Source organism: Gorilla gorilla, chromosome 12 (assembly GCF_029281585.2).
Source record: "Gorilla gorilla gorilla isolate KB3781 chromosome 12, NHGRI_mGorGor1-v2.1_pri, whole genome shotgun sequence".
Lineage (NCBI taxonomy): Eukaryota > Metazoa > Chordata > Mammalia > Primates > Hominidae > Gorilla > Gorilla gorilla.
In genome coordinates this window covers 130,546,049-130,572,696 of record NC_073236.2, presented here as the reverse complement: position 1 = coordinate 130,572,696, position 26,648 = coordinate 130,546,049, and the positions used below count along the sequence as shown (strand labels likewise).

Sequence of the window (26,648 nt, the reverse complement as noted above, 5' to 3'; positions counted from 1 at the left end):
CCTCACACTTAAACCTTTGAGGAGCCTGGGACACAAATTGGCATTTTAGTGGGTTGTCTTGCTAGATGATAAACATTTAAACATCTCTACTGTCCTTCCCTATCACCATCCCCAACGAATGTTTAACAGTCAGCTCTGGAGAAAAAAGAACCCTGGTTTGCAGCCTGCCTGTTCTCATGGTGTAAATACTTCCACAATAGCCAGTTTCAAGCTACCTAAGTGAGTTACTGAATGTGAAGTTGGAAAAAGATGTTCATTATATAGTATATTCACTATGCAAACACAGTGGATGTAAATAACTTCATGAACGTGGACAATAGTAAAATGCAGTATAATTAGGAAGTGATGAGTTTTGAGTATATACTTTAGTTATTAATGTAACATAATTATGAGTTTATATAGCATAATTTTTAATAGTAGCAGTGCTTAACAGTTGGCTTGCAAAATTCCTGAAATTTTAACAGTTGACTCTTATGAGCTGGTAGGAGCCCGACCCCACCATCTGTTATAATTTTTTAAATGTGTCTCAGAAATTTCATGTTCTTCATGAGACTGAGTTGCCTGCTAAAGAAGAAAATGCCAAAGAAAGGTGAAAGGAATATGTTGTTCTGTCTTGATGAAACGATGAGGTGACTTCTAATGCCTGGTTAAATTCTCCATTTCTGTCTCCCAGAGCCTCCATCTGCATTCTTGTAGGAGTTTAAAGTTTGGTTGGCTGTCACCCACAATGAGAAATCAGCCAGTGCCTGCTTAATCAATGTCTGCAGATATTTTCAAAATCTAATTGCTTCCAGAGTTTTAAACTCTCCCTTACCCAAGTCTTTTTTCCTCAGTGGTTATCAGGAAAAGTAGAGACAGCAGTGAATTGTGTAGGATTTACTCCCTTCAACCCTGCTTTCCCTGAGCTCTGGCTGGTCCTCTGTGGTTCACAGGAGGTGGACATCTCCCCACGGCTCCCCCAATCCATTTTTTGTATGCTAGGAGTGTGGTTATGATGTCGTGGCTCTAAACCTTATTCCTTAGCCCTTCAGTTAAGCAGTACGTAGGGTGTCAGGTGTTAGTATTCATTGGCAAAGCTTGGAAATTTCAAGGCTTCTTTCTTTCTTTTCTTTTCTTTTTTCTTCCTTTCTTTCCTTCCTTTCTTTTCTTTTCCTTTTCCTTTTCTTTTTTTGACAGGGTCTCACTCCATGACCCAGGCTGGAGTCCAGTAGCACAATCTTAGCTCACTGCAACCTCTGCCTCCTGGGTTCAAGCAATCCTCCCACCTCAGCCTCCTCAGTAGCTGAGACTACAGGCAAGTGCTACCACGCCTGGCTAAGTTTTGTATTTTTGGTAGAGATGGGCTTTCGCCATGTCTAGGCTGGTCTCGAACTCCTGGACTCAAGCGATCCTCCTGCATTGGCCTCCCAAAATGCTGGGATTACAGGTGTGAGCCACTGCGCTTGGCCTCAAGCCTTTTAAAAGTATCCAGATTGTTTTATTTTGCTTAGACAATCAGGTACTGGGATGAAGGATTTCCTGAAGTCTTTTTACCTCTTTATCTTATCTCTTTCTCTCTCTGTGTGTGTGTGTGTGTGTGTGTGTGTATTTAGAATTATGTCTGACACACCGTTAAGAACCATAAAGTATTAGTTATCATTGTTATCTCCTTTAACAAAATCCTTTCAGAAAAATGGTCCCCATGTGCTAGCATGTGAACCCCCAGGGAGGCCATGCATGGTCTGTCTGGTTGTCTGTTCTTACGAACCTTTCCAATTCAGAGTTGCATGCCATGCAGGGCCTCGGCTGACTTGCTTATTGAAGTATGTTTTATTGTATAGTGAGTGTTCATTAGGCCCCTTGGTGCCTTGTGAAAGGAGAGTGGTGGGTGCAGCCTGGACAGGTTGTCTCACAGGAGTAGCATCTCTCCTCTTTTGGGTAAATAGAACAGCCTCTGTTTCAGGGTGACATGCTGTGACAGCAAAGGATTTTATTTTTTTAATTAATTAATTTTTTATTGTATGTATTTATAGTGTACAACATGATGTTTTAGTATATTGTATACATTGTGTGTGACTAAATCAAGCTAGTTCACATATCTGCCACCTCACATGCTTATGTTTTGTGGTGAGAACACTTAAAATCTACTCTCTTGAGCCTGGTGTGGTGGCCGGTGCCTGTAATCCCAGTACTTTGGGAGGCTGAGGTGAGAAGATTGCTTAAGTCTGGGAGTTCAAGACCAGCCTGACCAACATAGGGAGACCTCCATCTCTACAAATAATTTTTTAAAACTAGCTGGGAGTGGTGGCAAGTACCTGTGGTCCCAGCTACTTGGGAGGCTGAGGCAGGAGGATCACCTGAGCACCCAGGAAGTTGAGGCTACAGTGAACTGTGATCTTGCCACTGCACTCCAGCCTGGGCAGCAGAGTGAGACTGTCTCAAAACAAATTTTTTAAGTATACAGTACATTATTATTAAGTAGAGTCACTGTGTTGTACACTAGATCCCTAGACTTTATTCATCCTAACTGAAATTTTGCATGCTTTGACCAACATGCCCACCCCCAACCCCTGGTAACCATAGTTCTGCTCTCTACTTCTATGAGTTCAGCTTTTTTAGATTTTGCATATAAATGAGATCTTGCAGGATTTGTCTTTCTTTGCCTGGCTTATTTCACTTAGTGTAATGTCCTTCAGGTTCATCCATGTTGTCACAAATGACAGAATGTCCTTCTTTTTTTCAGGTCGAATAGTATTCCATTATGTATATATACCACATTTTTAAAATCCATTCGTCCATTGGTGGCATTTAGGTTGATTCCCTATCTCAACTATTGTGACTAGTGCTGCAGTAAACAAGATGGTGAAGACGTGTCTTCAACAAACTGATTTCAGATCTTTTGGGTAAATAGCCAGAAGTGGGTTATATGGTGGTTCTAGTTTTTCGAGGAACCTCCATAACCATTTTCTATAATGGTTGTATTATAATAATTTACATTCCCAGCCAGTGTGCAAGCCTTCCCTTTTCTCCACATTCCTGCCAACACTTGTTATCTTTTGTCTTTCTGATAAAAGCCATTCTAACAGGTGTGAGATGATCGTGGTTTTAATTTGCATTTCCCTGATGATTTGTATGATTAATGCTGTGTACTTTTTCATACATATACCTGTTAGTCATTTGTAGGTCTTCTCTTTCTCTTTTTTTTGACAGGTTCTTGCTCTGTCGCCCAGGCTGGAGTGCAGTGGTGCCATCTCGGTTCACTGCAGCCTCTACCTCCCAGGCTCATGCGATCCTTCTGGGTAGCTGGGACTATAGGCATGTGCCACCATGCCCAGCTAATTTTTTAAAATTTTTCCATAGAGACAGGGTCTCACTATATTGGCCGGGCTAATCTGGAATTCCTGGGCTTAAGTGGTCTTCCAGCCTCGGCTTCCCAAAGTGCTGGGACTATAGGCATGAACCGCCTGCAGCCTAGCATTACTTCTTTTCCAATGGAATGGAAGTTGCATAATTGAAGTATTAATTAGTCCTGGGGAATCATGTCATCTTAACTACTTTAGCACACACCAGCTTAGTATCTTTAGATTCTAAAGCAAACCTACTTTGGGAAAAACTTTCTGGTAAACACAGATTTTAAAAAGATAAATTTCCTTCTTAATGTAGAAGATCATGATTTCAGCTTTGATTTTTCAGGTCATATGAAAAACAGTATCACTGGTACTAGGGTACTACTATCATGATCAATTTCACTATCATACATGAAGTTAATAAAGGAATTCTTGATATTCTGAAATTGAATTTGAGTCAGTCATTTAAAAATCTTATGAGACCAGGCACAGTAGTTCACACCTATAGTTTCAGCACTTTGGGAGGCTGAGGCAGGCAGATCACTTGAGCCCATGAGCTCAAGACCAACCTGGGCCACATGGCGAAACCCCATCTCTACAAAAAAAAAACAAAAAAAACAAAATTAGCTGAGTATGGTAGTACATGCCTGTGGTCCTAGCTATCAGGGAGGCTGAGGTGGGAGAATCACCTGAGCCCAGGAGGTTGGCTATAGTGAACTGAGATTGTGCCACCGCTCTCCAGTCTGGGTGACAGAGTAAGACCTTGTCTCAAAACAAAAAAACATCAAATTAAAAAACAGGCATCAAGAACATTACCAAATATTTACTGACTCAGCTTTCTGTTTCTTGACTTTCTTCTATTTCTGTTCTCATACGGTTGTTAATAAGCTGTCAAATGTTAAAGCGGGTCAACACACAGTCTGATCTGAAAGAGAGCATGTGGAGAGGAAAGCTCCTCAAAGACGAAGAACTTAAACGACTTACAACTGTCGTTCTAAATTCACCTAGGACTGAAATGTGCCACCCAGATACTAAAAGCAATTGCTTAGGGCAACAGGAAATTGACTATCAGTGGTCATTTACGGAGGAACTGTTATGCTCCAGGCATTGTTGTAGGTGTTCTACATACACTGTATTATCTAACCTAAATGGAGAGCTCCATTTTTAAAAAAAGACCAGAGAGGTTAAGAAACTTACCCAGTGCAGGATTTACATTCCAACTATCAGACTCCAGAGCCTGTGTTTTAGCCTCTTTTTTTAAAGCCAAGATTCTGAACATTTTTTAAACCACAAAGTCTATCAGAAAAAATTGAGCACCAAAGCATATACTTACTTACATATGATGTACACTTACTAAGAAATATATACTTTGTAAACTACATCAAAAATAGAGCTTTTAAAGGGTCAGGTGAAGACATCATATGTAAACTTTTTCCCTGCGCACCAGAGTGTCCTTTTGTGCTCTTTGCTTTGGAGGCAGCAGTTTGGTCAAGCCCCTTCCCTTGTCTGGGCCTTTACCCTCTGTACTTTAGAGCTGGACTGCACTCTCCAGGCCCTCCACCCTTTGGGGATCCAAGGGGCCCAGTTAACATCAGGGAGGAGCTGACGTTGGGGTCTCCTGAGCTCAGCGGTCAGGGAAGTCTGGTTTCTCTCACTTGCCTGTTCTCTCCTGGGGTGAGTCAGAGAAGAATGTCACAGCAATTGTTGTCCTTCCCCATGGAGACATGAAAACAGGACAGGAGGTTTCCCTGCCCCACCCCAAACTCTGAAAACAGTGTCCAGATAAAACCTAAAGCCTCATTTTGGCTCAGTGGGCCCTGCTCAGGTAGGTGCTAAGGACGTACCAGTGTGTGATTCTGTGTCCCTGTACTGGGCGTGGCCATCAGGGAGGGAGACGCCCACACACAGACGACTCCCCTGTATGGTGAGTGCCAAGGAAAGGGGCCTCCTGGCCAAGGGACTGCTCTGCTCATCTGGGCCTGGCGCCGCTGTCCTCATAGTGCTCAGGATGAACTTCTTTTCCAGGGCTTCTTATTGACTCATCGCTACCTTGTTCAAGTGAGCTGCCACAGAGCAGGAGGGTGCCTCATGCCTCATGCCCAGCACAGACGAGGGGCTCAGAGTGTGCTCCTGAGGCCACAGGAAGGGCGAGGGACTGGGCTGAGCTGCCCTGGGTGATACAGAACTTAAACACTCCCTCCTCTCCTCCATCCAGTCTGGCTCAATTTCTGCCTCAGTGCAGCCCACAAATTCCTTCTGGGTGCCAGTGAGAAGCAGGAGATGCCAGGGCTCAGGTCGACACCCATCTTCCTGCCCCCTTGGTTTCTGCCTGCCTGTCCTGCTGGCACCTGCAGCCTCCATTTGCAAATGCTTTGCTTTTGTCGATGGGTCTGGAGGGGTTCTCTATGGGCTGAAACGTAAACTGGAACTTGGCAGAACTGCAAGGTAGCACGTTTCTCTAGCATTGGATGAGTGTGACACATGGATGCGGTGGCTCCCTGGACCAGCTGTCTCTCAGTTAACCAGCCAAGTCCAAGCAGAAGGGAAGCAGCTCTTCGATTCCTGGGGACTTCTCCTCCTCCCATCTCCCCACCCCCCATCTGCTTAACACAAACTCGGAGGCATCAGGGTGGTTGGCCCCTGGCTCACAGAGGGGGCCACAGTGATTTTTGTCACTCAACTTGGGAAAACCGTTGTGCTCACCTGGGGACAGTGTCCTGCTTGGATTGTATGATGCCTGGCTATAAACCAGGGGCTCTGACATTGGGGTTCAGTCCTGGATCTGACACCAGCTGCCTGAGAAACCCTTCACAGGGCATTAGTTTCCTGGTGCATAGGTACCTGTCACCTTAAGTGGTGTGCCACCTGACCGTTCTGTTGTCCCTGGGAAAATTGCAACGTAGCCTCTAGGCTTTTGCCTCCTGACTGATGGCTTGAGGTCCCAGAGCCAGGACTGAGCAAGGGGGTGGAGTTAGTTAATGTTTTATGCTTTGGGCCGCCTAGAAAAAGCTTTTTCCACGTGTCAAGGGCCGGGTTGAATTAGGAAAGCTTATCATCCAGCTATTAGGCTACCCCGCATAATTCTTCTGTTTTTAAAAAATTGCGTCTGCATCCTCCACTAGCCCACTAGCCCATTTCACCGTTTGATGTTATTTGCCGCCAGGAAGTTCCAGTGTATCTAACCCAGACCTCTTGGGCTCTCCTTCAGTCAGTTCCCCCCAAGAGATAGACCCGATTTCAGGCTGCAGCAGCCTCTCCCAAAGCATGTCTGTTAACTCCTTTGCCTGCATAATTTTTTTTTTTTTGTAGAGACAGAGTCTCGCTCTGTCGCCCAGGCTGGAGTCCAGTGGTGTGATCTCGGCTCACTGCAATCTCCACCTCCTGGATTCAAGCAATTCTCCTGTCTCAGCCTCCTGAGTAGCTGGGACTACAGGTGCACGCCGCCATGCCTGGCTAATTTCTTTTGTATTTTAGTAGAGACGGGGTTTCACCGTGTTGCCCAGGCTAGTCTCGAACTCCTGAGCTCAGCCGATCCACCCGCCTCGGCCTCCCAAAGTGGTAGGAATACAGGTGTGAGCCACCATGCCTGGCCTGCCTGCATAATCAATAGAGAGCAGAAATATCACAAGCGTCACTGACTCCCCAGCAGAACATGGAAATGAAAATATGTTTTCTCAAAGCACTGAGCTTGGTGCTCCCTTTTGGTATTATTTCATTAAACGTTTAAGAATCTGACGTGGCCAGGCGCAGTGGCTCACGCCTGTAATCCCAGCACTTTGGGAGGCTGAGGTGGCCGGATTGCGTGAGCCCAGGAGTTCGAGACCAGCCTGGGCAACATGGTGAAACCCCATCTCTACAAACAATACAAAAATCAGCTGGGTGTGGTGGCATGTGCCTATAGTCCCCGCTGCTTGGGAACCTGAGGTAGGAGGGTCACCTGAGCCTGGGGAGGTCAAGGTTGCATTAAGCCATGATCATGCCACTGCACTTCGGCCTGGGCAACAGAGCAAGACACTGTCTCAAAAAAAAGAATGTGTTAATTTAATGTTTAACATGTCAGAAGATTGATTGGCAAGTAAACACCTTACATCTGGAGCTAATACATTACATTTTTAGTGTTTCAGTTTACTGTTTTCACCTAAATTTTATCAACCCAGAAGTATAGGTATCATCCCATTTTACTGATGAAGACTCTGCCGCTCAGGGAAACTGACTTGCCTGTGGTCACACAGCCGGTAATGGAGCTGTGATTTGAACCTGAGTCTTAGCTTTCCTGGCTCAGTGCCGCTTCACTCTACCAGAACTACCTCATAGCTGGCATAAGTAAAGGTTGTTTGAGGATGTGAAATAGATTCACTCTGGTTGAGGCACAGGTCATTGGGAGGAATGGGTAAGGATGGAAATTCACATTGGACCAAGTTACTGGTTCTCCCTGTCTCTGTCTGTACTCTATCCAGAGCGCGTTTTATGACAATGCGTCTCTGTAATAGGCATGCCGCTTCTTATCTTTAATTTTATGGGTACCTTTGGGCTTTGGGTTTTGTCCATCTTCATTAAAGGCAAACCACTTTATTGCTCTGTTTCTTAGTGGCCATTAAATAAATCATCAGATGGGGATGGGTAATGTGTAGCAGTAGAATGTATTAATAATTAAGTATCCTGAAATAGACTTTCATTTTTGCAGCTCGCCAAGAATATTGGGAATGCAGGCTTTAATGAGATCATGGAATGTTGCCTACCAGCTGAGGACTCAGTCAAACCCAACCCAGGCAGCGACATGTAAGTATGGGACTGGCTATTCTCATTTGCTGAGTAAAGGTTTGCCTTTGCCCGAACCCCGGGAGGCAGGGGAATAAGAAGTTTTGGGTGCATCTGTCGTTGCTTCTTTAGGGAATAAATCAGCCTATGTTGGGTTTTCTTAGTCACTTTAACCTTTTGGGTGACCAAATAGAAATTTTTTTAGGAAGAAGCCAAAAGCAGTCAGGTTTCGCAGATGCTGTGCGTGTGTGCAGCGGGTATGTAGAGAGCCTCACTCGCCACTGGTGGGTGGAAGACCCTGGACTTTTCACCTGTGCTGTCTGTTCTGTTGAGTCACTTCCCCGTCTTGGTCTCTCTGCATAATCCTGAGCCACCGAGATGGCTGGTTGTGGTAGATATGTGATTATGTAGCGTCCTTCTTGCCAACGTCCTTGCCTCCTTGCAAATGTGGAATGTGTTACTTCCTTCAAAAAATGTTTGTGTTTGTGTTATTGTTGATACAAAACTTGACGGAGAAGCTTTTTTTTTTTTTCTGGGAGACGGAGTTTCACTCTTGTTACCCAGGCTGGAGTGCAATGGCACGATCTCGGCTCACTGCAACCTCTGCCTCCCAGGTTCAAGCGATTCTCCTGTCTCAGCCTCCCAAGTAGCTGGGATTATAGGCACATGCCACCACGCCTGGCTAATTTTTATATTTTTAGTAGACACAGAGTTTCACCATGTTGGCCAGGCTGGACTCGAACTCCTGACCTCAGGTGATCCACTCGCTGCAGCCTCCCAAAGTGCTGAGATTACAGGCATGAGGCACCGTGCCTGGCCAGCGGAGAAGCTTTTGTGTCTCCTGGTGCAGAGCTGACAACAGGGAATGTTCTTGCCCATCTTATCAGAGTGTCAGTGGCCATGTCACACTAGTCTTCGAGAAGAGGTGGACAGGGAGACCCATGGGTTCGGGCAGTGGGTGTCCTGCTCGCCTTAGACTTCAGCTCTGTTTAGTATTATGGCTCTTATGTCTATAGGGGGACATGGGTGGTTTACCTGTTTTATTGTGATGCAAAGTGAAACAGACGGAAGGAAGGAGAGAGGCTACTGGGCCAGTTAACAGAGCACCTGCATTTGAGTGGTGAGGCTGGGTCAGCGTGTCCTGGCAGGACAGAGAAAAATGAAAAATATGTGATAAGAAAAAGTATTTAAAAATTCATTTACAGAAACAGCATTTTCTGTGGAATAAGGCTGAAGTAGAATTAATGACACGAGTCTTCCCAAAGGACAGTGAGCAACAGTGAACAATGTCTTTAAGGGTGGTTTCACAAATAGGTGGTAGTGTATGGACCCTTTGTAAAGGCAGAGAATTTAGATTTTTTTTCCCCTTCAAGATGGAGTCTCACCCTCTTGCCCAGGCTGGAGTGCAATGATGTGATCTCGGCTCACTGCAGCCTCCGCCTCCTGGGTTCAAGTGATTCTCCTCCCTCAGCCTCCTGAGTAGCTGGGACAGGCGCATGCCACCACACCCAGCTAATTTTTTGTATCTTTAGTAGAGACGGGGTTTCACCATGTTGGTCAGGCTGGTCTTGAACTCCTGACCTCGTGATCTGCCCGCCTTGGCCTCCCAAAGTGCTGGGATTACAGGCATGAGCCACTGTACCTGGCCTAGATTTTTTTTAACCATTTTGTGTGGCATGTCTTTGAGAAACGGAGATTGCAGGACCTGTATTCTTTCTGCGTTTTGCTGATGTCACTTGATACAGTGAAAGAGCCAGAACATTGCGAGGGAGTGAACAGGGACCATGTCCATTACAGTCTTTCAGGTATCAGGTATCTCAGGTGAGCGATTTAGTTGTTGTTGGATTAAAGTCAGTTTATGTTTGAATCCTGTAACAAGTGTGGTGTCGCATTTCCTTGAGAATTGGATAACGTGTGGTTTTACATACCAGGCATGAGGTTGACAATGTGATCATCCTCTCTTGATGAGGATCTAAGTTTCAAATCTATATTTTTACCCAAACCTAGAGAGGCAGTAGGGACATAGATATCTCAGTCCTTATCTGAGCCATGGGACACCGGCAGATTATTTAACTTCTCTGAGCCTAAGCTCTGTAATAAAAAAAGGGAGATAACGTTCCCCCTCACAGAGGCATTGGGGGCATGAGCGGGATGATGGGGTCAGACATGTGGTGCTTGGTTTTAGTGCCTGGTTGGCGTTAGCTGCCCTGCTTGCTCTTCTTCCTGTGGGCGACAGAAGTCACATCTGTACCCTGCATTGATTCCATACACCCTGAAAATGAGGGTCCTCTCCAGTTAAGTTTCAGTGGAGAGTTACTCAAGGTGAAGGAGCTCTTCCTGGGCGAGCCTGAGGGTCCCGCTTGGTGAAGGAAACGTCGTGAATCCAGCATGGCGAGGTCAGCTCCTGCTGTGCAGTTGACACCTGCTCTTTCGGCTGCTTAATCTCACACTGACGGTACCAGCACCCTGTAATGCTGTCATATCGGTCAGTTCTGAACAAAGTGTGTGTCATTTCTTCCAAGCACCAGGGGTACCTAACAAAAGCAGGGCATTTGGTTGTTCTGGGGCTAGGCGATTCTAAAAAATGAACACTGTCAACGTGGAACCCTTCAGTATGAATGTTCTGTCTGCACTGTAGCCCTCCTCCAGCCTTGGCACTGTTGAAAAAGAAATTTACATCCCCCAACCCCGGACTTTTTTCGAAATGAGGGCGGATGACCCGTGTGATGGCGAAACATCAGCTACTTCCATTCCTTCTCAACTGAAATTACTTTCTTGGCTCTGTGCTCCTATAGCATTTGGCTCTATTTTAAAACATTTCATCCCACTTCATAGTATACTCAGGCATTTACATATATTTTTCTGATGAATTACTTCTTACTCATTTTGGTTTTTCCCACCGTAATATGTTGCTTATGGTGAACCAGTGACTATTTAATGAATCAACGAGTCAAACAAGTACTCCCAGCTCTGTGCCTGCTTAAATAAGCTAGTATTTTACTTCCAGATGAAAAGGAATACACTGCTTCTAGCTTTATTTCAGAACAGCACACCATCTGCAGATAAATCTGTTGAAGGGGAAACCAAGGACACCCTCTAGTGGCCTGTGAATCCCAAGACGGATCTTGGGGGTGTCAGGAACGTGTAACTGGGGGAGGTGGAGCAGGGAAGCTAGGCTTGTATTTGCTCACAGGAGCCAGAACTGTTTCTCCCTGTGACTTGGGACCATTATATACACCCTGTCCTTGAGAAGTGTAAGGAGAGCCCCTCCTCTGAACACCAGATGTATCATTATGTTAATTGTTTTTCTGCAAAAGCCTGTCATTAAAAAAAAGAGGGAGGGCCGGGCGCGGTGGCTCACGCCTGTAATCCCAGCACTTTGGGAGGCTGAGGTGAGCGGATCACAAGGTCAGGAGATCGAGATCATCCTGGCTAACACGGTGAAACCCCGTCTGAGGGATCACATTAGCAAAGCAAACCTCCTTCACAAAACCAGGGGGCATGTGTGGAGTTAAACAGACCTGTGCCCATGTTTCTGTAGGAGCTGCCTTCGGGGCCTCCAAGCCCTGGGCAGATGAGTAAATACATTAAAAAACAAGTAAAGGAAGTCCACTTTCTCTCTATCCCTTTCCTGTGGAGGTCACAGTAATGATTGTCCCACAGTGATGATTGAAAGTGCATGAAACTGGACAACTGTCCAGTCTAACTGCCTGTCAGAAGAGGCATTTACATCATTAAATGGGCTGCCCACCATGACGCTCACCAGGCCAGGAATGGAGCATCTCCCTGGGTGTCACACTGTGCTGGAGGCCCTAAGAGGAGAACCTCCAGGAAAAAAATGGGTCTTCCCTTGTAGGCCCACCAGCTGCCTGAGGAAACAGAATCCAGTTTCCCTTTATGGACTTCAGTGTACAGTAAATCCTGAATGTTCCAGAAACTCAAAGGTTTCTGGAAACCTGTGACTTTAAGCAAAATGATGTATAAGAAACCAGTTTTACCCTATGCCAATTGATGTAAACCAGAGTTCAGTTCCCACCATGTATTTCTGATCATGAGAACATCACCAAACTTTTGAATAAAGGCCCAGAACACTTCTAATATTAAACATTGAAATATGAGCGATGCATACATTTAGGAAAGATTCTGGCTACTAAGTGGGATAAAGAAAGATGATAAAAACCAGTAAGATAATGATTCACCCACTTATTCCAGTTCAGGGTCACAGGTGGCTGGAGCATGTCCTGGCAGCTGAAGTCCAGGGTGGGAACAAGCCCTGAACAGGACCCCGTCCCACTGTGGGACGCAGTCACACCCACGTCCACACTCAGTCGCAGTGGGGCCTTTGAGACACAGCAGTTAGCCGAGCGTGCACAGCTTTGGGATGTGGGGGAAGCCTGAGTGCCCAGAGAAAACCCAGGTGGACTCCACACAGACAGGGACCCTGCCTGGGAATTGATTTTTTTCTTAACATTATAACAAAATGATGTTATTCGAGGGCCTGTTGTGCCTACAGGTGGAGATGAAAACTCATGGCACTGTTGAGGGAACCCACTGAGACCACGTGTCTCACACAAAAGTCAGCCAGCACCGCAGTGAGCTCAGTGCACAGGTTAGCGCTGTGTGGACGGGGGAGCACGTGCCGGGGGAAGTTGAGGCACCCGCCTTAACCTAGGCCCTGTAGAGTGGGCAGAACTGGAGCCGGAGCAGGAGGGAGGCAGTGTGATAGAAAGTGCCAGAGCACAAGTTCACCAGGTGCCCCTGGAAGTCCTTCCTGGGCTGTGAAGCATGCTGCGTGCTCAGGTGGAACGGGCACCCTGGGGCGTGATTTCCTCTCCAGCTGCACCAGCCAGCCTCACGCTGCGGCGTGACCAGGAGCCACATGCACCCAAGGACAAGCAGATTTGAGGCCTGGCAGACGCTGGCAAGAGACCTCTGCCCACTCAGTTCCGTCTGGGTGCTGTGGGAGTAATGGCTTCTCATCTTAGGCTGGCCCATCTTCAAGGGACCCCAGGGTAGACAGGATCTACTCCCTGCCTCCAGTTGCATGTCCAGGGGGCTCAGGCTCCCCTTCTGGGGGGCCAGTTGTTCCACAGGGATTTAGGGCAGGTACAGAAAAGTCAACAACTGCTCCAGCAGCCATGGCCCCTTGCCATAGTCAGCTGAGTGAGAGAGCGGAGGTCAGGCGGGAACCGTGCGGGGACTCCAGCTCGAAGGGGAGCAGCCGCATGTGTCCTCAGATTGTAGGCAGTGCTGTGTTACAGACGGATGCAACTGATCTGCCCCTGCCTGGCTCTTGCCTGATTCTCAAGATTCAAAGAGTCCCTCGGCAGTGACCCTCAACCTTCAGAATTGGGATTGTAAAATGCACGTACTCTGTGACCAGTGAGCTGCTGTTTCGCTCTCCCTCTTGTAAGTTTACTGGGTCTTTCCAAGGCCCGGGACCCACTGTGTGCTGCAGGTGTGTTGACGCACATATGTCTCATGGTGCTACTGTGAGGATGTATTGTGTGCATTTTCGCAAGTCAAACTTACAAGTCTAGAGAGATGAAATACTTACTCAAGTTCAAAGCAGCAGTGTGTGGTGGGAGTGGGATTTGAACTCAGGCTTTTTTGGCCCCCTTTTGTTCCTGCTTCTCTAGGCTCTTTGGATGGGGCGGAGTCTGAGCATGTTGCCACATAAAGGCCAGAAAGTAGAACACAAAGAGGACTGCCATTTCATTTCAGTTCATCTGACAGTGCCTTTCATACCAGGCACGGTGCCTACAAAGAAGAGGTCGTAGTCCATGCCCCAAGGAGCTCGTGGGCCTGTCGGGCAGTGAGGCAGGCAGGCCTTCATGTAGAGAATGTTGGAACAGAGGTTGGCCAGGGCTGCGTGGAAGGCAGGGGCAGGGCCTTCCTGGGGGAGGAGGCACAGGGCATGTGGATTGGAAGGACCTGGGTAAGAAGGGCGTGGAGGTGACGAGGGCGACAGTGAGGTCAGATCACAGAACTTAGGAGTGAGGGGAGGGAGACAAGGCAGAGAGGCGGGTGGGCTGAGAGAACATGGGGGAGTTGTCCCCCTGGCCAGTTCCCATGAGGTCGCAGTGAAGACCAGTGCAGCCGTAGAACCACATGGCGGCCACTCCCGCTTTGTGTTTCTGGGCCAGCGGTGCTTACCAGGGACGTGGCGCAGGGACCATTAACATGGCCTTAGACAAAGGGATGCCGGACGGCGGGTAGAAGCCCTTCATGACTTGCAAGGCAATTATGTTTGGTTTCAGGAATGCAAGAAAGGACTACATCACAGCCAAATACATCGAGAGGAGATACGCAAGGAAGAAGCACGCGGATAACGCGGCGAAGCTTCACAGCCTTTGCGAGGCCGTCAAAACGAGAGATATTTTTGGATTGCTCCAAGCTTATGCTGATGGTGTGGATCTTACGGAAAAAATCCCACTGGCCAACGGACATGTAAGAGTGTGGGTTGTTGCTACTTTAAAAAAAAAAAAAAAAGGTCAGGCACGGTGGCTCATGCCTGGGATCCAGTACTTTACTTTAGGAGGCCAAGGCGGAGGATCCTTTGAGCTCAGGAGTTTGAGACCAGCCTGGGCACCATAGGGAGGCCCCATCTCTACAAAAAAAAAAAAAGTAAAATTGGCTAGGCATGGTGGTGTACATTTGTAGTCCCAGCTACTCAGGAGGCTGGGGTGAGGATTGGTTGAGCCCAGAAATTTGAAGCTCCAGTGAGCCATGATTGTGCCACTGGACTCCAGCCTGGACGACAGAGTGAGACCTTGTCTCAAAAAAAAAAGGAAAACTGGGGCACTGTGGCAGGTCCGTGGAATCAGCAATACTGACCAAAGCTGGGTAATTCTCCAGAGGAAGACGGCACGGATAGGGGTACTGGGGTAGAATAAACTAGGGGTTTTTCTTTTCAGTAGACAAATAATTGTATCTATGTTCATGGGGTATGGTGTGATGTTTTTGATCTGTGTTTACATCATGGAATGATTAAATCAAGCTAGCTAACATATCCATTACCTCACATGCTCATCCATTTTTAATGGACAGCACGTTTAAAATCGACTCAGTTTTGAAATAGACGCTATGTAGTCTTACCTGGAGTCACCAGGCTGTGTAGTAGATCTGCAGGACTTATTCTGCTTGTCTAAAACTTTGTACCCACCTAGTGGTTTATTCTTACACCAAAAATGTAATGTCAGCTCTGGAAAGAAAGCCCATCCCCAGGTGGAGCAGAAGACATCTCAGAAGCTAGGCAGCCTGAGAGGGACCCCTCATCTGCGAGCAGGTTTAACCTGAGCTTCATGCTAACGAGAGAAGCTCTCTGAGAGGGGCGGTTCCCTGGAACCCACACCCCACTGTGCTCCCCCTCAGAGGGAATAGAGGAGGAGCAAGACCCCTCCTTTCCTGGGGGAGCTCTCTTGAGAGGGTGGGCATCCAGCCGGAGTGGGTTTGCAGTAACATACCAGCACCCAAGTGGGGTGGCATGTGTCCAGATTCTGGTCCACAAATACCCTGTAGATGCACATTTGGTCCCCTGGAACCTCCTGACCTCAGGACCGGGCTGGCTGCCTATCAGCAAGGATGCCTCACGGCTGCGGCATCTTTCTCTTGGTGACAGGCATGTCCATGCAGGCTCTGGGCTGGTCCCAACCTCTCCCCATCCCCAGAAAGAACTCATGCCCACCAATGCAGTGTGGAGGGTGCCCAGCACTGAGCTGTGCTGCAGCCAGAGGGCCCAGCAGGCAGGGCAGGCGGCCTGGGAAGCACCTTCCCTTGCCCTCACCTCCTGTCTTCTGCATCTGTCCTTCTCCTCTGGTTCTCTCACCCACCCACCTGCTGAAACAATCCTTGTTCATCTCTTCTCCCCCACCTGCCAGTGTACTTTCAGAAAAGGCAGTGGAGTTGGGGAATCCCCAGTATGAGTTGGAGACAGTGCAGTTATTAGCATTCGTAGCCTTGTCTAAGTGTAGAACGCAAAACTTTAAGCCTGCTTAAGAAACATATGTTTCTACTCAAGGAGCAGGTAAAGAGGTTGGATTGTAGGTGGCCTGGGGGACCTTCCTGGATCCTTTGAACAAGATTCTTGCTTGCAGGCAGGGATCTGCCTTGTGGTGCTGATGCAGGGATGGGGACAGGTCGATTGAGAGGACTTAGAAATGAAACTCCTGAACTTCTCATTTATTTCCCATGGAGTCAGGAGAAACAGGACCAATCTCCAAATTGCACGTTCCCAAGGGCAAAGAGCTTGTGTAGAGATTAAAGAGACTCTATGTAAGAGATAAGTTTCTCGAAGGGAAAGATAAAAGACTTTTGGAAGAGTTGTACACGATTTCACAGGTGTTGGACACAGAATTGAATGCTCCCATTAGAATTCTGGAATGCCTTTGGTTTTTCAGGAGCCGGATGAAACGGCCCTCCACCTTGCAGTCAGATCCGTGGATCGAACCTCTCTTCACATTGTAGACTTTTTAGTTCAGAACAGGTAGGTGTTCTGAAATTAAGGGAGGCACTCGTTTTCTCCTTGGTATTTCTGGGGAAGGAATCAGACGCTGCCTCATCACTTCTGATGTGTTGTCAAGAGAACCTTCCCAGTTCTAAACATGAATTAAAGACAGAAAAAGGACTGCCAGGTGTGAGGTACTCCATGGCAATCCTTTAAAAAGCACTAGAAACTCTTTCGTGGTAATTGCAGGGTCCAACTTCTAGTGTCTGGTACTCAGGGAGACACCAAGTAGATATGGCTACTGAACTTGGGGACCCCATGACCACCCTCTGTGCACAGGGGCCGTCCTCGCCTCATCCTGTGAGCCAGGTCATCACACTGCGCAAGCAGTGTCCTGAGCAGTAGGGAGGTAGCAGGCAAGGAGGGATCCACACATTAGCCATGGTCTGAGCCAGAGATTAGAAACCAGAGCACTGGATTATGGGTGTTTTGTTTGGGTCGAGAAGTTTTTATGCTTTGATTAGAAATGGCCTTTAGAGATGTGCACAGGCAGTTTACCGCAGATCCGGGAGTCCCCGTGGTTTGGGGCATATTGCTTCAGTCATGTGTTACCTGCCTGGCAGCTGAAGGCTGGACTTCAAGACCCCTCAACGTGTAATTTGACTCCCCGATCATGGTTTGAGCCATGTGTGTACTGGAGGAGGAGGAGGTGCTGTTAAAAGCCACAGAAATTGCTCCAAAGGAAATGGAAAATTCCAAAATGCAAAAGCCATGGGATAGTTTGCATTTTGTGTCCTCTGCTTTTTCCTCCCATTTCTGAGCAGAGGAGTGAAGAAATGGCCAGAAAGTAGGGGAGTATGGGGTGGTCAACCCCAAGACCTGCAGCTTCTTCCTGAGGAGGCTGAGTTCACTGGACTCGTGGTGGAAGCTGCCCTGATGCCCCATCTCTGAGTGCCAGCCCGGCTCCTAGAACGCAGCAGGGGTTCCGTAAACATTTGGTTGACAGCTGCGTGATGCCTCTCCCTCCATGCACATTTTCAGGGGGCAGGAGAGGGAAGGTCCCAGTTTCTTTTTTTCCAGAGTGGAAGAAGGACAAAAGTGGGGGAGAATTCTGAAAATGAAGCACACCCCCCCCATGCCCACAATTTGGTGAAAAAGAAACTCCTTTTTTGATATTGAAAATGTAATTGGTTTGCTTCTCATGGAAGCAGCAGGTGCCACTTCCTGAGATCGCCTTTCTGTCTCCACTTTGTGCAGGGGCACAAAGCTCACTGCCCCTCCTCAGAATGTGACAGTGGCCATGTTTGCTAGGGTTGAGGGCCTGTCCCATGTCTGCCCAGCCTGAGCACCTTTTGTGGATGACCTGGTCTTGTGATATGTTGGAAGAACTTTTGAAAATCTCAAGATTCCCCTTTAGCCTGTTTTCAGAGGGTATTCCCAGGGCAAACAGGCTGAGGAGCCTGGGGACTCTGGGCTTTGGGAAAGTGACTTTTCCCTTTCCTGGAGGGAATATCAAATAATGATAGAGAAAAGCTCAGCCTCCGTCCTCCCGTGGGACAGGATGGATGAGTCACACAGGCATCCAGAGGCCCTGCATCCAGCACAGCTGGCCGGCCTAGCACAGCAGCCTCGGCGCAGCCAGTGGGATGTGAGAAGGACGCTGGGCTCTAGGTTCACCCCGGTAGTGCACTGCCCCACCTTGGCCCCACATGCTCAGCAACAACAGGGATGCCCCCCTCCCCTTTTGACCTCTTCTGCCATCATCGTGTTATTTCCCTGATGACCTTCTGCTAAGGCTTACCCAGCCATGTAGGCAGGGACGGTGCCAGGTCCCACCACCTTGGCGATGATTTACAGAAACCGTTCACTCGGGGACTGTCTGCCTTTCCTGTGCCCGTACCCCAGGCTCCCTGCCAGGCAGTCCCTGGTCGTCCAGCCTGTGACATACTATGCTCTCTCTCCGTTCCTGTTCTCGGGCAGTGGGAACCTGGATAAACAGACAGGGAAAGGCAGCACAGCCCTGCACTACTGCTGCCTGACCGACAATGCCGAGTGCCTCAAGTTGCTCCTGCGGGGGAAGGCCTCCATCGAGATAGGTGAGTGGGCCCGGACCCCGGGGGTGGGCTCAGCTGCACCCTGGCCTCTGCCTCCTGTCTGCCATCCAAGCACTGCTCTTGGAAACAGGGCCAACCCTGTGGGCTCTTGTTAGTGCCAAAGAGAAGGAGAACCTACCGCTAATGAGAAAGAGCCTCTCCCTGCCTGTTCCACGAGGCCGCATTCACCATCTGTTACTTAGACTTTGGGCGCGTTTACAGGCATTTTACAGATCATAAGACAAGCAAAGGGTGGGTCTTGCAGCTCTCACGGATGCCAGGTGAATTTGGACAAGGTTGGGGAATTTTGACCTGTTCACACACCCTGAGCCCACTTACCCCCACCTGAGGCCACACTTGGCCCCTTTCTTGGCTCTGGGTTTAGACGGATTACAGGGGGAGATGCTGTTTACTGCCCTCTCCTTTCATTTGCACCACTGCTTCCTCCATGAAGGGCCCTGGTTGTTACTTGGCCCCGGTCCCTCCCTCTCTCGAGGACCCCGACATGCCAACAGCCAAGGCACAGTTGTGCGTTGAGGGCATCCAGCTGTTGTCCCCTCAGGAGGAAGTATTTTTGAAGGACTTTTAAATAAAGAGGAAAGAATAGAAAAAAGACACACATCTGCCTGAGAGCCGTGCTTATCATTAAAAAACTAATAATCAGACCTCATTGACTGAGGCTTATTTAGAAGAAAGTATAGGCCGGGTGCAGTGGCTCACGAGGTCAAGAGATCAAGACCATCTGGCCAACATGGTGAAACCCTGTCTCTACTAAAAATACAAAAATTAGCCGGGTATGGTGGCGCACGCCTGTAGGCCCAGCTACTTGGGAGGCTGAGGCAGGAGAATCACTTGAACCCAGGAGGCGGAGGTTGCAGTGAGCTGAGATTGCACCATTGCACTCCAGCCTGGCAACAGAGCAAGACTCCATCTCAAAAATAAAAATAAAAATAAAGTATATACTTTCAGGGTTATAGACTGCTTGAGAGAAGGTTTAAAAGTTTGTTATATTGCAGTGCATGGAAATAGGTGAGCAGTGCTTTTTGTTAGAGGTTTATGATGAATCACTTTATTCAACGAGTTACAGTTTGGATGTGGATTTTAATTAGGTGGCTGCTTCCACAGTTTTAGTTTTTGTTTTTGTTTTTTTTGAGGCAGAGTCTCGCTCTTTCACCAAGGCTAGAGTGCAGTGGCACAATCTCGGCTCACTGCAACCTCTGCCTCCCAGGTTCAAGCAATTCTTCTGCCTCAGCCTCGTGAGTAGCTGGGACCACATGTGCCACCATGCCTGGCTAATCTTTATATTTTTAGTAGAGACAGGGTTTCACCATGTTGGCCAGGCTGGTCTCGAACTCCTGACCTCAAATGATCCGCCCACCTCTGCCTCCCAAAGTGCTGGGATTACAGGCGTGAGCCACTGCGCCTGGCCAGTTTTAGTTTCTTGATTAGTTCAAACTTCATCTTTTAAAGTTTTACCTTCTGTATTTAGCTGCAGTTCTATACAATTACAAGATACATTCAGCCTCGACTAGGTCAAACTCACTGTGGATTTCATTAACCAGGCCCAATTTAATTTAGTGCTGCCTTTCTGTTCCTTTTAAAAATTGTCCTGGATGTCAGGCCTTTGCTGGGTTTTGCCTTAACGCCTCCTTTGCTCGCCCTTGACTTTTAGCAAACGAGTCAGGAGAGACTCCGCTGGACATTGCCAGGCGCCTCAAGCACGAGCACTGTGAGGAGCTGGTGAGTCTCCCGCCACAAGGACGGGGTGGGGCACCTGTCACGGGACAGGGAGCCAAGCCTGTCCTCCTTGGGCAGGGTTTGCTGTGAACTAGTGTCCTGAGCAGAGCTCAGTGTTTCTGATGGGATGAGCCCAGAATCAGCCTGCCTTGGAGAAAGCATGCTAGGGAGTCTACAGGGAAATCTAGGGGGACCCACCCCCTCGTAGTGAGACTTGGGGTGTGAGTCAGTGTTTGCTGGTTGGCCGTGTTGGTAACATCACTGGTGTGGTGGGACAACTGGAACAGAGGCCCGAGGCCACCACAAGGGCCTGCTCTCTGGCCTCCATAAGCTGTTTACTTGCTACTTTGCAGGACATCAAGGCCAACCTCCTTTCTTTGTTCCTCAGCCCCAGATCATGTGGGTTGCTCAATACCATCTTTTCCTGTTCTGGAAGAAAAGACAATGTAGACAGTAGAAAGAGCCCACCAGGCCAGGCAGTCCTGGCCTTGCCGGGGGCTCCCCAACTTGGCTTGGGAAGGAAACTCTCTCAGGCTGTTTCCTTATTTCTAAAGTGCAGTCAGTTATACCAGTATATAAGGTTGTTGTGAGAATTATTATCAAATGCTGTAAAGCAGTTGACACACAGTGCTCAGTAAATAGATTAAGGCCAGGCACAGTGACTCAAGCCTTGTAATCCCAAAGCTTTGGGAGGCTGAGGCAGGGGATGATGGCTTGAGGCCAGGAATTCGAGATCAGCCTGGCAACATAGTGAGACTCTGTCTCTGCAAATGATTTAAAAATTAGCAATGCATGGTGGAGCATGTCTGTAGCCCCAGTTACCCAGGAGGCTAAGGTAGGAGGATCACTTTGAGACCAGGAGTTCAAAGCTACAGTGAGCCATAATGGTGTCACTGCACTCCAGCCTGGGCAACAGAGCAACACGCCATCTCCACAAAAACGTTTCGAATTAGCTGGGTGTAGTGGCACACACCTGCAGTCCCAGCTACTGGGGAAGTTGAGGTGGGAGAATGGACTTGAGCTTAGGAGTTCAAGACTACAGTGAGCCATGATTATGCCAATGCGCACCAGCCTGGGGGAGAAAAAAAAGAACTATTAATAATAAATGCTATACAAGTGTAAGATAAGTAACAGGTCCTCTTTCTAAGCACTGTACATCCACTAGCTCATTTAATCTTTTTTTTTTTTTTTTTTTTTTGAGATGGAGTCTTACTCTGTCAGCCAGGCTGGAGTGCAGTGACATGATCTTTGTTCACTGCAACCTCCGCCTCCCAGGTTTAAACAATTCTTCTGCCTCAGCCTCCTGAGTAACTCGGATTACAGGCACCTGCCACCACGCCCAGCTAATTTTTATATTTTTAATAGAGACGGGGTTTCACCATGTTGGTCAGGCTGGTCTTGAACTCCTGACCTCAAGCAATCCACCAGTCTTGGCCTCCCAAAGTGCTGGGATTATAGGTGTGAGCCACCACACCTGACCTATCTCATTTAATCTTCATAACTACCTTATGACATAGTTTCTGCTGTTGTCCTCGTTTTACAGATGAGGAAACAGGCATAGGAGAGTTAAGTGACTTGGCCAGGGTCATGTAGCTACTATCTGGTTATGGGGGAAATTAAGCCCTGAGGTCCTAAGACACCCATAGTGTGTAATGAATTAACTTCTTTTCTGCACATGTAGAACGGAACTAGCTATCTACCTTCCTTGAGAGAACTGAGAAAACAGCCACACAGATCATTTTGTACAGCGTTTAATTCTCTCATCCTGGTTGAAAAGGCTGGGTTCACAGTGAATGAGCACATTCATTCTCCTGGGGTTGAGCTTTCTCCCAAATGGAGTATGGATACTTGCAGGCTGATCAGCATCCTTTAGATCTCAAATATCCTTTGCCTGTTGTTTTGGGGAAAACTCTCTAGCCCTGTTTTTTCTGTACGGTTACGCTGTTGTCACAACAAGCAATACAGAAGCAGACTGCTGTGACCAAAGGTGTGGGGTTCTCCCCCGACCCCGTACACCAAGTGTAGTCGCCTGACAGGTTCTTCTTGCCTGCTGCATAGATTAAACCCAATTCATGAGACAGTGTGATTGCAGTAGAGAAAGAGTTTAATTATGGCAAGCTGGCTGAGCGGTGGGAGAACAGGAATTATTACTCAACTGTGTCCCCGCAAAGGCTCAGAGGTTAGGGTTTTTCAAGGATAGTTGGATGGGCAAGAGGGCTAGGAAATGGGTGCTGCTGATTGGTTGGGAGTGAAATCGTAAGAGTGTGAGAAACAGCCCTTGTCCACTGCATATCATTTCGGGGGGGCCACGGGACTGGTTGAGTCATGAGTCAGGTTCAGTGGAGTCAGTTGGTCACCAGGATGCAAAAGTCTGAAAAAATATCTCAAAAGATCAGTCTTAGGATATGTTATCTATAGGATCAATTGGGGAAGTCACAAGTATCGTGGCCTCTGGTGCAGTAAACAGGTTTTTTTAAAAAAAGACAGTGTCTCTCTGTTGCCCAGGTTGGAGTGCAATGGCGCGCTTGTGGACAGCCTCAAACTCCTGAGCTCAAGCGATCCTCTCACCTCAGCCTCCCGAGTAGCTGAGACTACAGATGCATGCCACCACGCCTGGCTAAATAAGTTTTTAAATTTTTTGTAGTGATGGGGTCTCGCTATGTTGCCTGGGCTGGTCTCAAACTCCTGGCTCAAGCAGTCCTCCTGCCTCAGCTTCCCAAAATGCTGGGATTTCAGGTGTGAGCCACTCCACTGGATGGTAAACAATTACATTAATAGAGAGGCAAGCTGTACCTACATTTTAGCAGAATTCAGACCCCTCCCATAATCCTAATCTTGAGGCCTTTCATTAGTCTTCCAAAGGCACTTTCAAGTTCCCTAACAAGAACAGAGTCAGTTTTCACATGCACACATATGTTTATTGCAGCACTATTCACAATAGCAGAGAGACTTGGAACCAACCCAAATGTCTGTCAATGATAGACTGGATTAAGAAAATGTGGCACATATACACCATGCAATACTGTGCAGCCATAAAAAAGGATGAGTTCATGTCCTTTGTAGGGACATGAATGAAACTGGAAACCATCATTCTGAGCAAATTATTGCAAGGACAGAAAACCAAACACCGCATGTTCTCACTCATAGGTGGGAACTGAACAGTGAGAACACTTGGACACAGGGCGGGGAACATCACAAACTGGGGCCTGTCATGGGGTGGGGAGAGGGGGGAGGGATAGCATCAGGAGATATACTTAATGTAAATGATGAGTTAATGGGTGCAGCACACCAACATGGCACATGTGTACGTATGTAACAAACCTGCACGTTGTGCACATGTACCCTAGAACTTAAAGTATAATAAAAACAATAAATTAATTAAAAAAAAGAACAGAGTCAGTTTTAGGGAGGGACTATTACCATCCTTGATTCAAACTTACACCACAAACTAAATTCTTCCCATGGTTAGCTTGGCCTGTGCCCAGGAATAAGGGAGGACAGCCAGCCTGTGAGGCCAGAAGCAAGATGGAGTCAGCCATGCTAGACTTTTATCACTACCATGTTCTTGCAAAGGCGGTTTCACAAGCAGCAGACACCAGCTGGCTGTCCTCCAGTTCAATTAGACACTATCTACTTGGAGGTAGTGTCAGATCCCACAGGCTGGGGGCTCAGTCCCCAAGACTGTCTCCCACCCCAGACACCAGTCACAAATCAACCTCCAGAACTTCTGACCAACCGGCTTCAAGTTGGGGTTCCCACAGCCTCCTCTTTGGGTTTGAATAATTTGCTGGAGTGGCTCATAGAACTCAGGGAGACACTTGTGTTTACTGGTTTATTATAAAGGATATTGCAAAGCATACAGATAGAGAGGTGCGTAGGGCAAGGTGTGGGGGAAGGGACGCGGGGGTTCCATGCCCTTCCTGGGTGCCACCCTCCAGGACCCTCTGTGTGGTTTGCCATCTTGAAGCTCGAGAACTAGTCCTCTTTGATTTTTATGGAAGCTTCTTGATGTCAGCATCTCTTCCCCCAGGGTATAGGGTGAGACCCTCTCTGGGGAGGGCCTTAAGACCCACAGTCAGAAAAGTGGGGGAAGATAAGAGTCCTGCCTCGGGGAAGGAGAAGTTCAGAGAGATTCTGTCTCCTGAGGCCTTAACGCCCCATGTTATAACCGAAGACTGTAACAAGGGATTTGAGAGTTACGAGCCGGGAACTGTGGATGAAAACTAATACAGTTTACAAAGCCTTTGCTGGGACATACCAGCTTTGAGTTTCAAGATTACCCTGTGAATTAGGCAGAGGGGTGGGGGCTTCACCTGAGACCCAGAGATTTCCATGCATTTGCCTTGGACTAGAAGGCAAGGCCTCCTGCCTGCACACCTCAGTGGGTCCAGATGCATGGCCGAGTGTATGAGCAACAGCACTGACCATCCCTCTGTTCTCTCAGCTGACCCAAGCCTTATCTGGAAGATTTAATTCTCACGTTCACGTTGAATATGAATGGCGACTACTCCACGAAGACCTGGATGAAAGTGATGACGACATGGATGAGAAATTGCAGGTCTGTGCCAGGTTGCTAACCATTAAGAGTTTTGATCAGCTTCATCCAGAACAGTGCGGGTCCTAATCTGTAATTAAGGCAGAAAGCTGTTTTATAGAAATGAAAATGTAGCTTACTTTTTGCTTTCATTGATCTCAGTAGGCTCTTGGTTTTACCCTTCCCACTACCATCTCCTGTCTCCCAGCTCCTGCACCCATTAATTTAAAGGAACGGCTAATTATGTACTTATAGGCAGCCTTTTGCTACAAAGGAAAGGTGTGTGTGGCGGGGGGGTTGATTCCAGAGGATTTAGAGGAAGGTCTCTTGCTATGGAGTCATGTCATAAAGAGCCAGATTTCCCCCAGTCTAGGTGATCACATTCTCCTGGTTGATCTTATAAAAACATCCACTGAAATCATCAGACGGCCTTTAGAGCTCATTGGGTCCAACCCCTTCCTTTATCAGTTTGGGATATTGAAGCCTCAAGAGAAAAGTTGACTTGGCCAAAGTGAAGCGGCTATTTAGAGGCAGGCTTGGGACTGCACGAAGGCTCTTGCCTCCTCCTCCAGCTCCCTTCTGACCATACTCACTGCTTCACACACAGGGGTGAGCCCCAGGAAGGTTGCTGCCTTCACGCAGGACTTGGAGCTGAGAGTCAGACTTAGGCTGTGTGACCCAAAGCCCTGACTCCTGACTCCTAGCTGCGACCCGCTTCCATCTGTCCTTCAGCATGGTGCTTCGAGGCATGTCTGGAATGTGCTCTGTGCTGAATTAGTGGCAAATGCCACTTTAAACACATTTTCATGGTTTGGCTTTTTTTTTTTTTTTTCCTGTAATGCATTAATGTTCTGATGTGTATTGAGGATATCTAATTAGATGGATGGATAGGTCAGTAGGTAACCACATGGCATTTCTGAAACCTGTTGGACTGTCTGCTCATGGAGTTAACATCCGTACTTACTGCTTCTTAGAATACAGAATAAGAAATTACTTCACTGAGTTAGCTACAAAACACTGTCAAAGTGAGAAGAGTTGACTGATTTCATACTTAACCTGCCTTAAAAAAAAAAGTTGGAAGCAATCTGCCCCAGCCTGCCTCTTCATCAAGCAGTCAGATGCCACATTCCCATTTGATGAGCAGTGATGAAGCAGCTTGCATAGTCCAAGGAAAAGCACAAGAGCAGGGGCTGGTGTGGAGTCCTAAGACTCATCCACGCTGCTCACCTGATTCTCAGCAGACAGCAGCCGTGGGCTTTGCAATTTAGAAATATGTGTGAAGAACCACTGGGTGCTTAGTTCTGCATACCTGAGCTGGGTTTGAACCATTGGTTTGTCCAGAACCTAGAAAGGGTTGGTGGTCCTGTGAGGGAGAGGCAGGGCTGCCACAGTTCATACTGAGCACCTGCTAAGCACCTGGCATTGTGCTAGAAAAGCACTCGTCATATCCAGTGAACAGATAAGAATGTGGTCAGCAAGGTTGAGTCATTTGCTCACAATCATACCTAGTTTAATGAAGCTGGCGTTTGAAATAGAAGTTAGGTCTACGTTACCTGAGTCATCATTCCATGCATTCACTTCCAAGAAAGCACATGACCGGCCGGGCGCGGGGGCTCACGCCTGTAATCCCAGCACTTTGGGAGGCTGAGGCGGGCGGATCACGAGGTCAGGAGATTGAGACCATCTTGGCTAACACGGTGAAACCCCGTCTCTACTAAAAAATACAAAAAAATTAGCCGGGCTTGGTGGTGGTG

The 26,648-nt window shown here is 47.8% G+C and overlaps 1 protein-coding gene across 5 annotated transcripts in view; it reads left to right on the top strand.

Annotated features, from left to right (window-relative positions):
* Positions 1 to 26,648, top strand: part of ASAP2 (ArfGAP with SH3 domain, ankyrin repeat and PH domain 2) — a 198,836-nt gene that overhangs the window by 152,925 nt on the left and 19,263 nt on the right. For all 5 annotated transcript variants that reach the window (XM_055377461.2, XM_004028808.5, XM_055377460.2 and 2 more), the window contains 6 exons: positions 8,011 to 8,105; positions 14,345 to 14,534; positions 16,484 to 16,569; positions 18,511 to 18,626; positions 20,296 to 20,363; positions 24,805 to 24,918. In XM_055377461.2, coding sequence (XP_055233436.2) covers positions 8,011 to 8,105; positions 14,345 to 14,534; positions 16,484 to 16,569; positions 18,511 to 18,626; positions 20,296 to 20,363; positions 24,805 to 24,918 — 669 coding nt within the window. The remainder of the gene's footprint in view (positions 1 to 8,010; positions 8,106 to 14,344; positions 14,535 to 16,483; positions 16,570 to 18,510; positions 18,627 to 20,295; positions 20,364 to 24,804; positions 24,919 to 26,648) is intronic.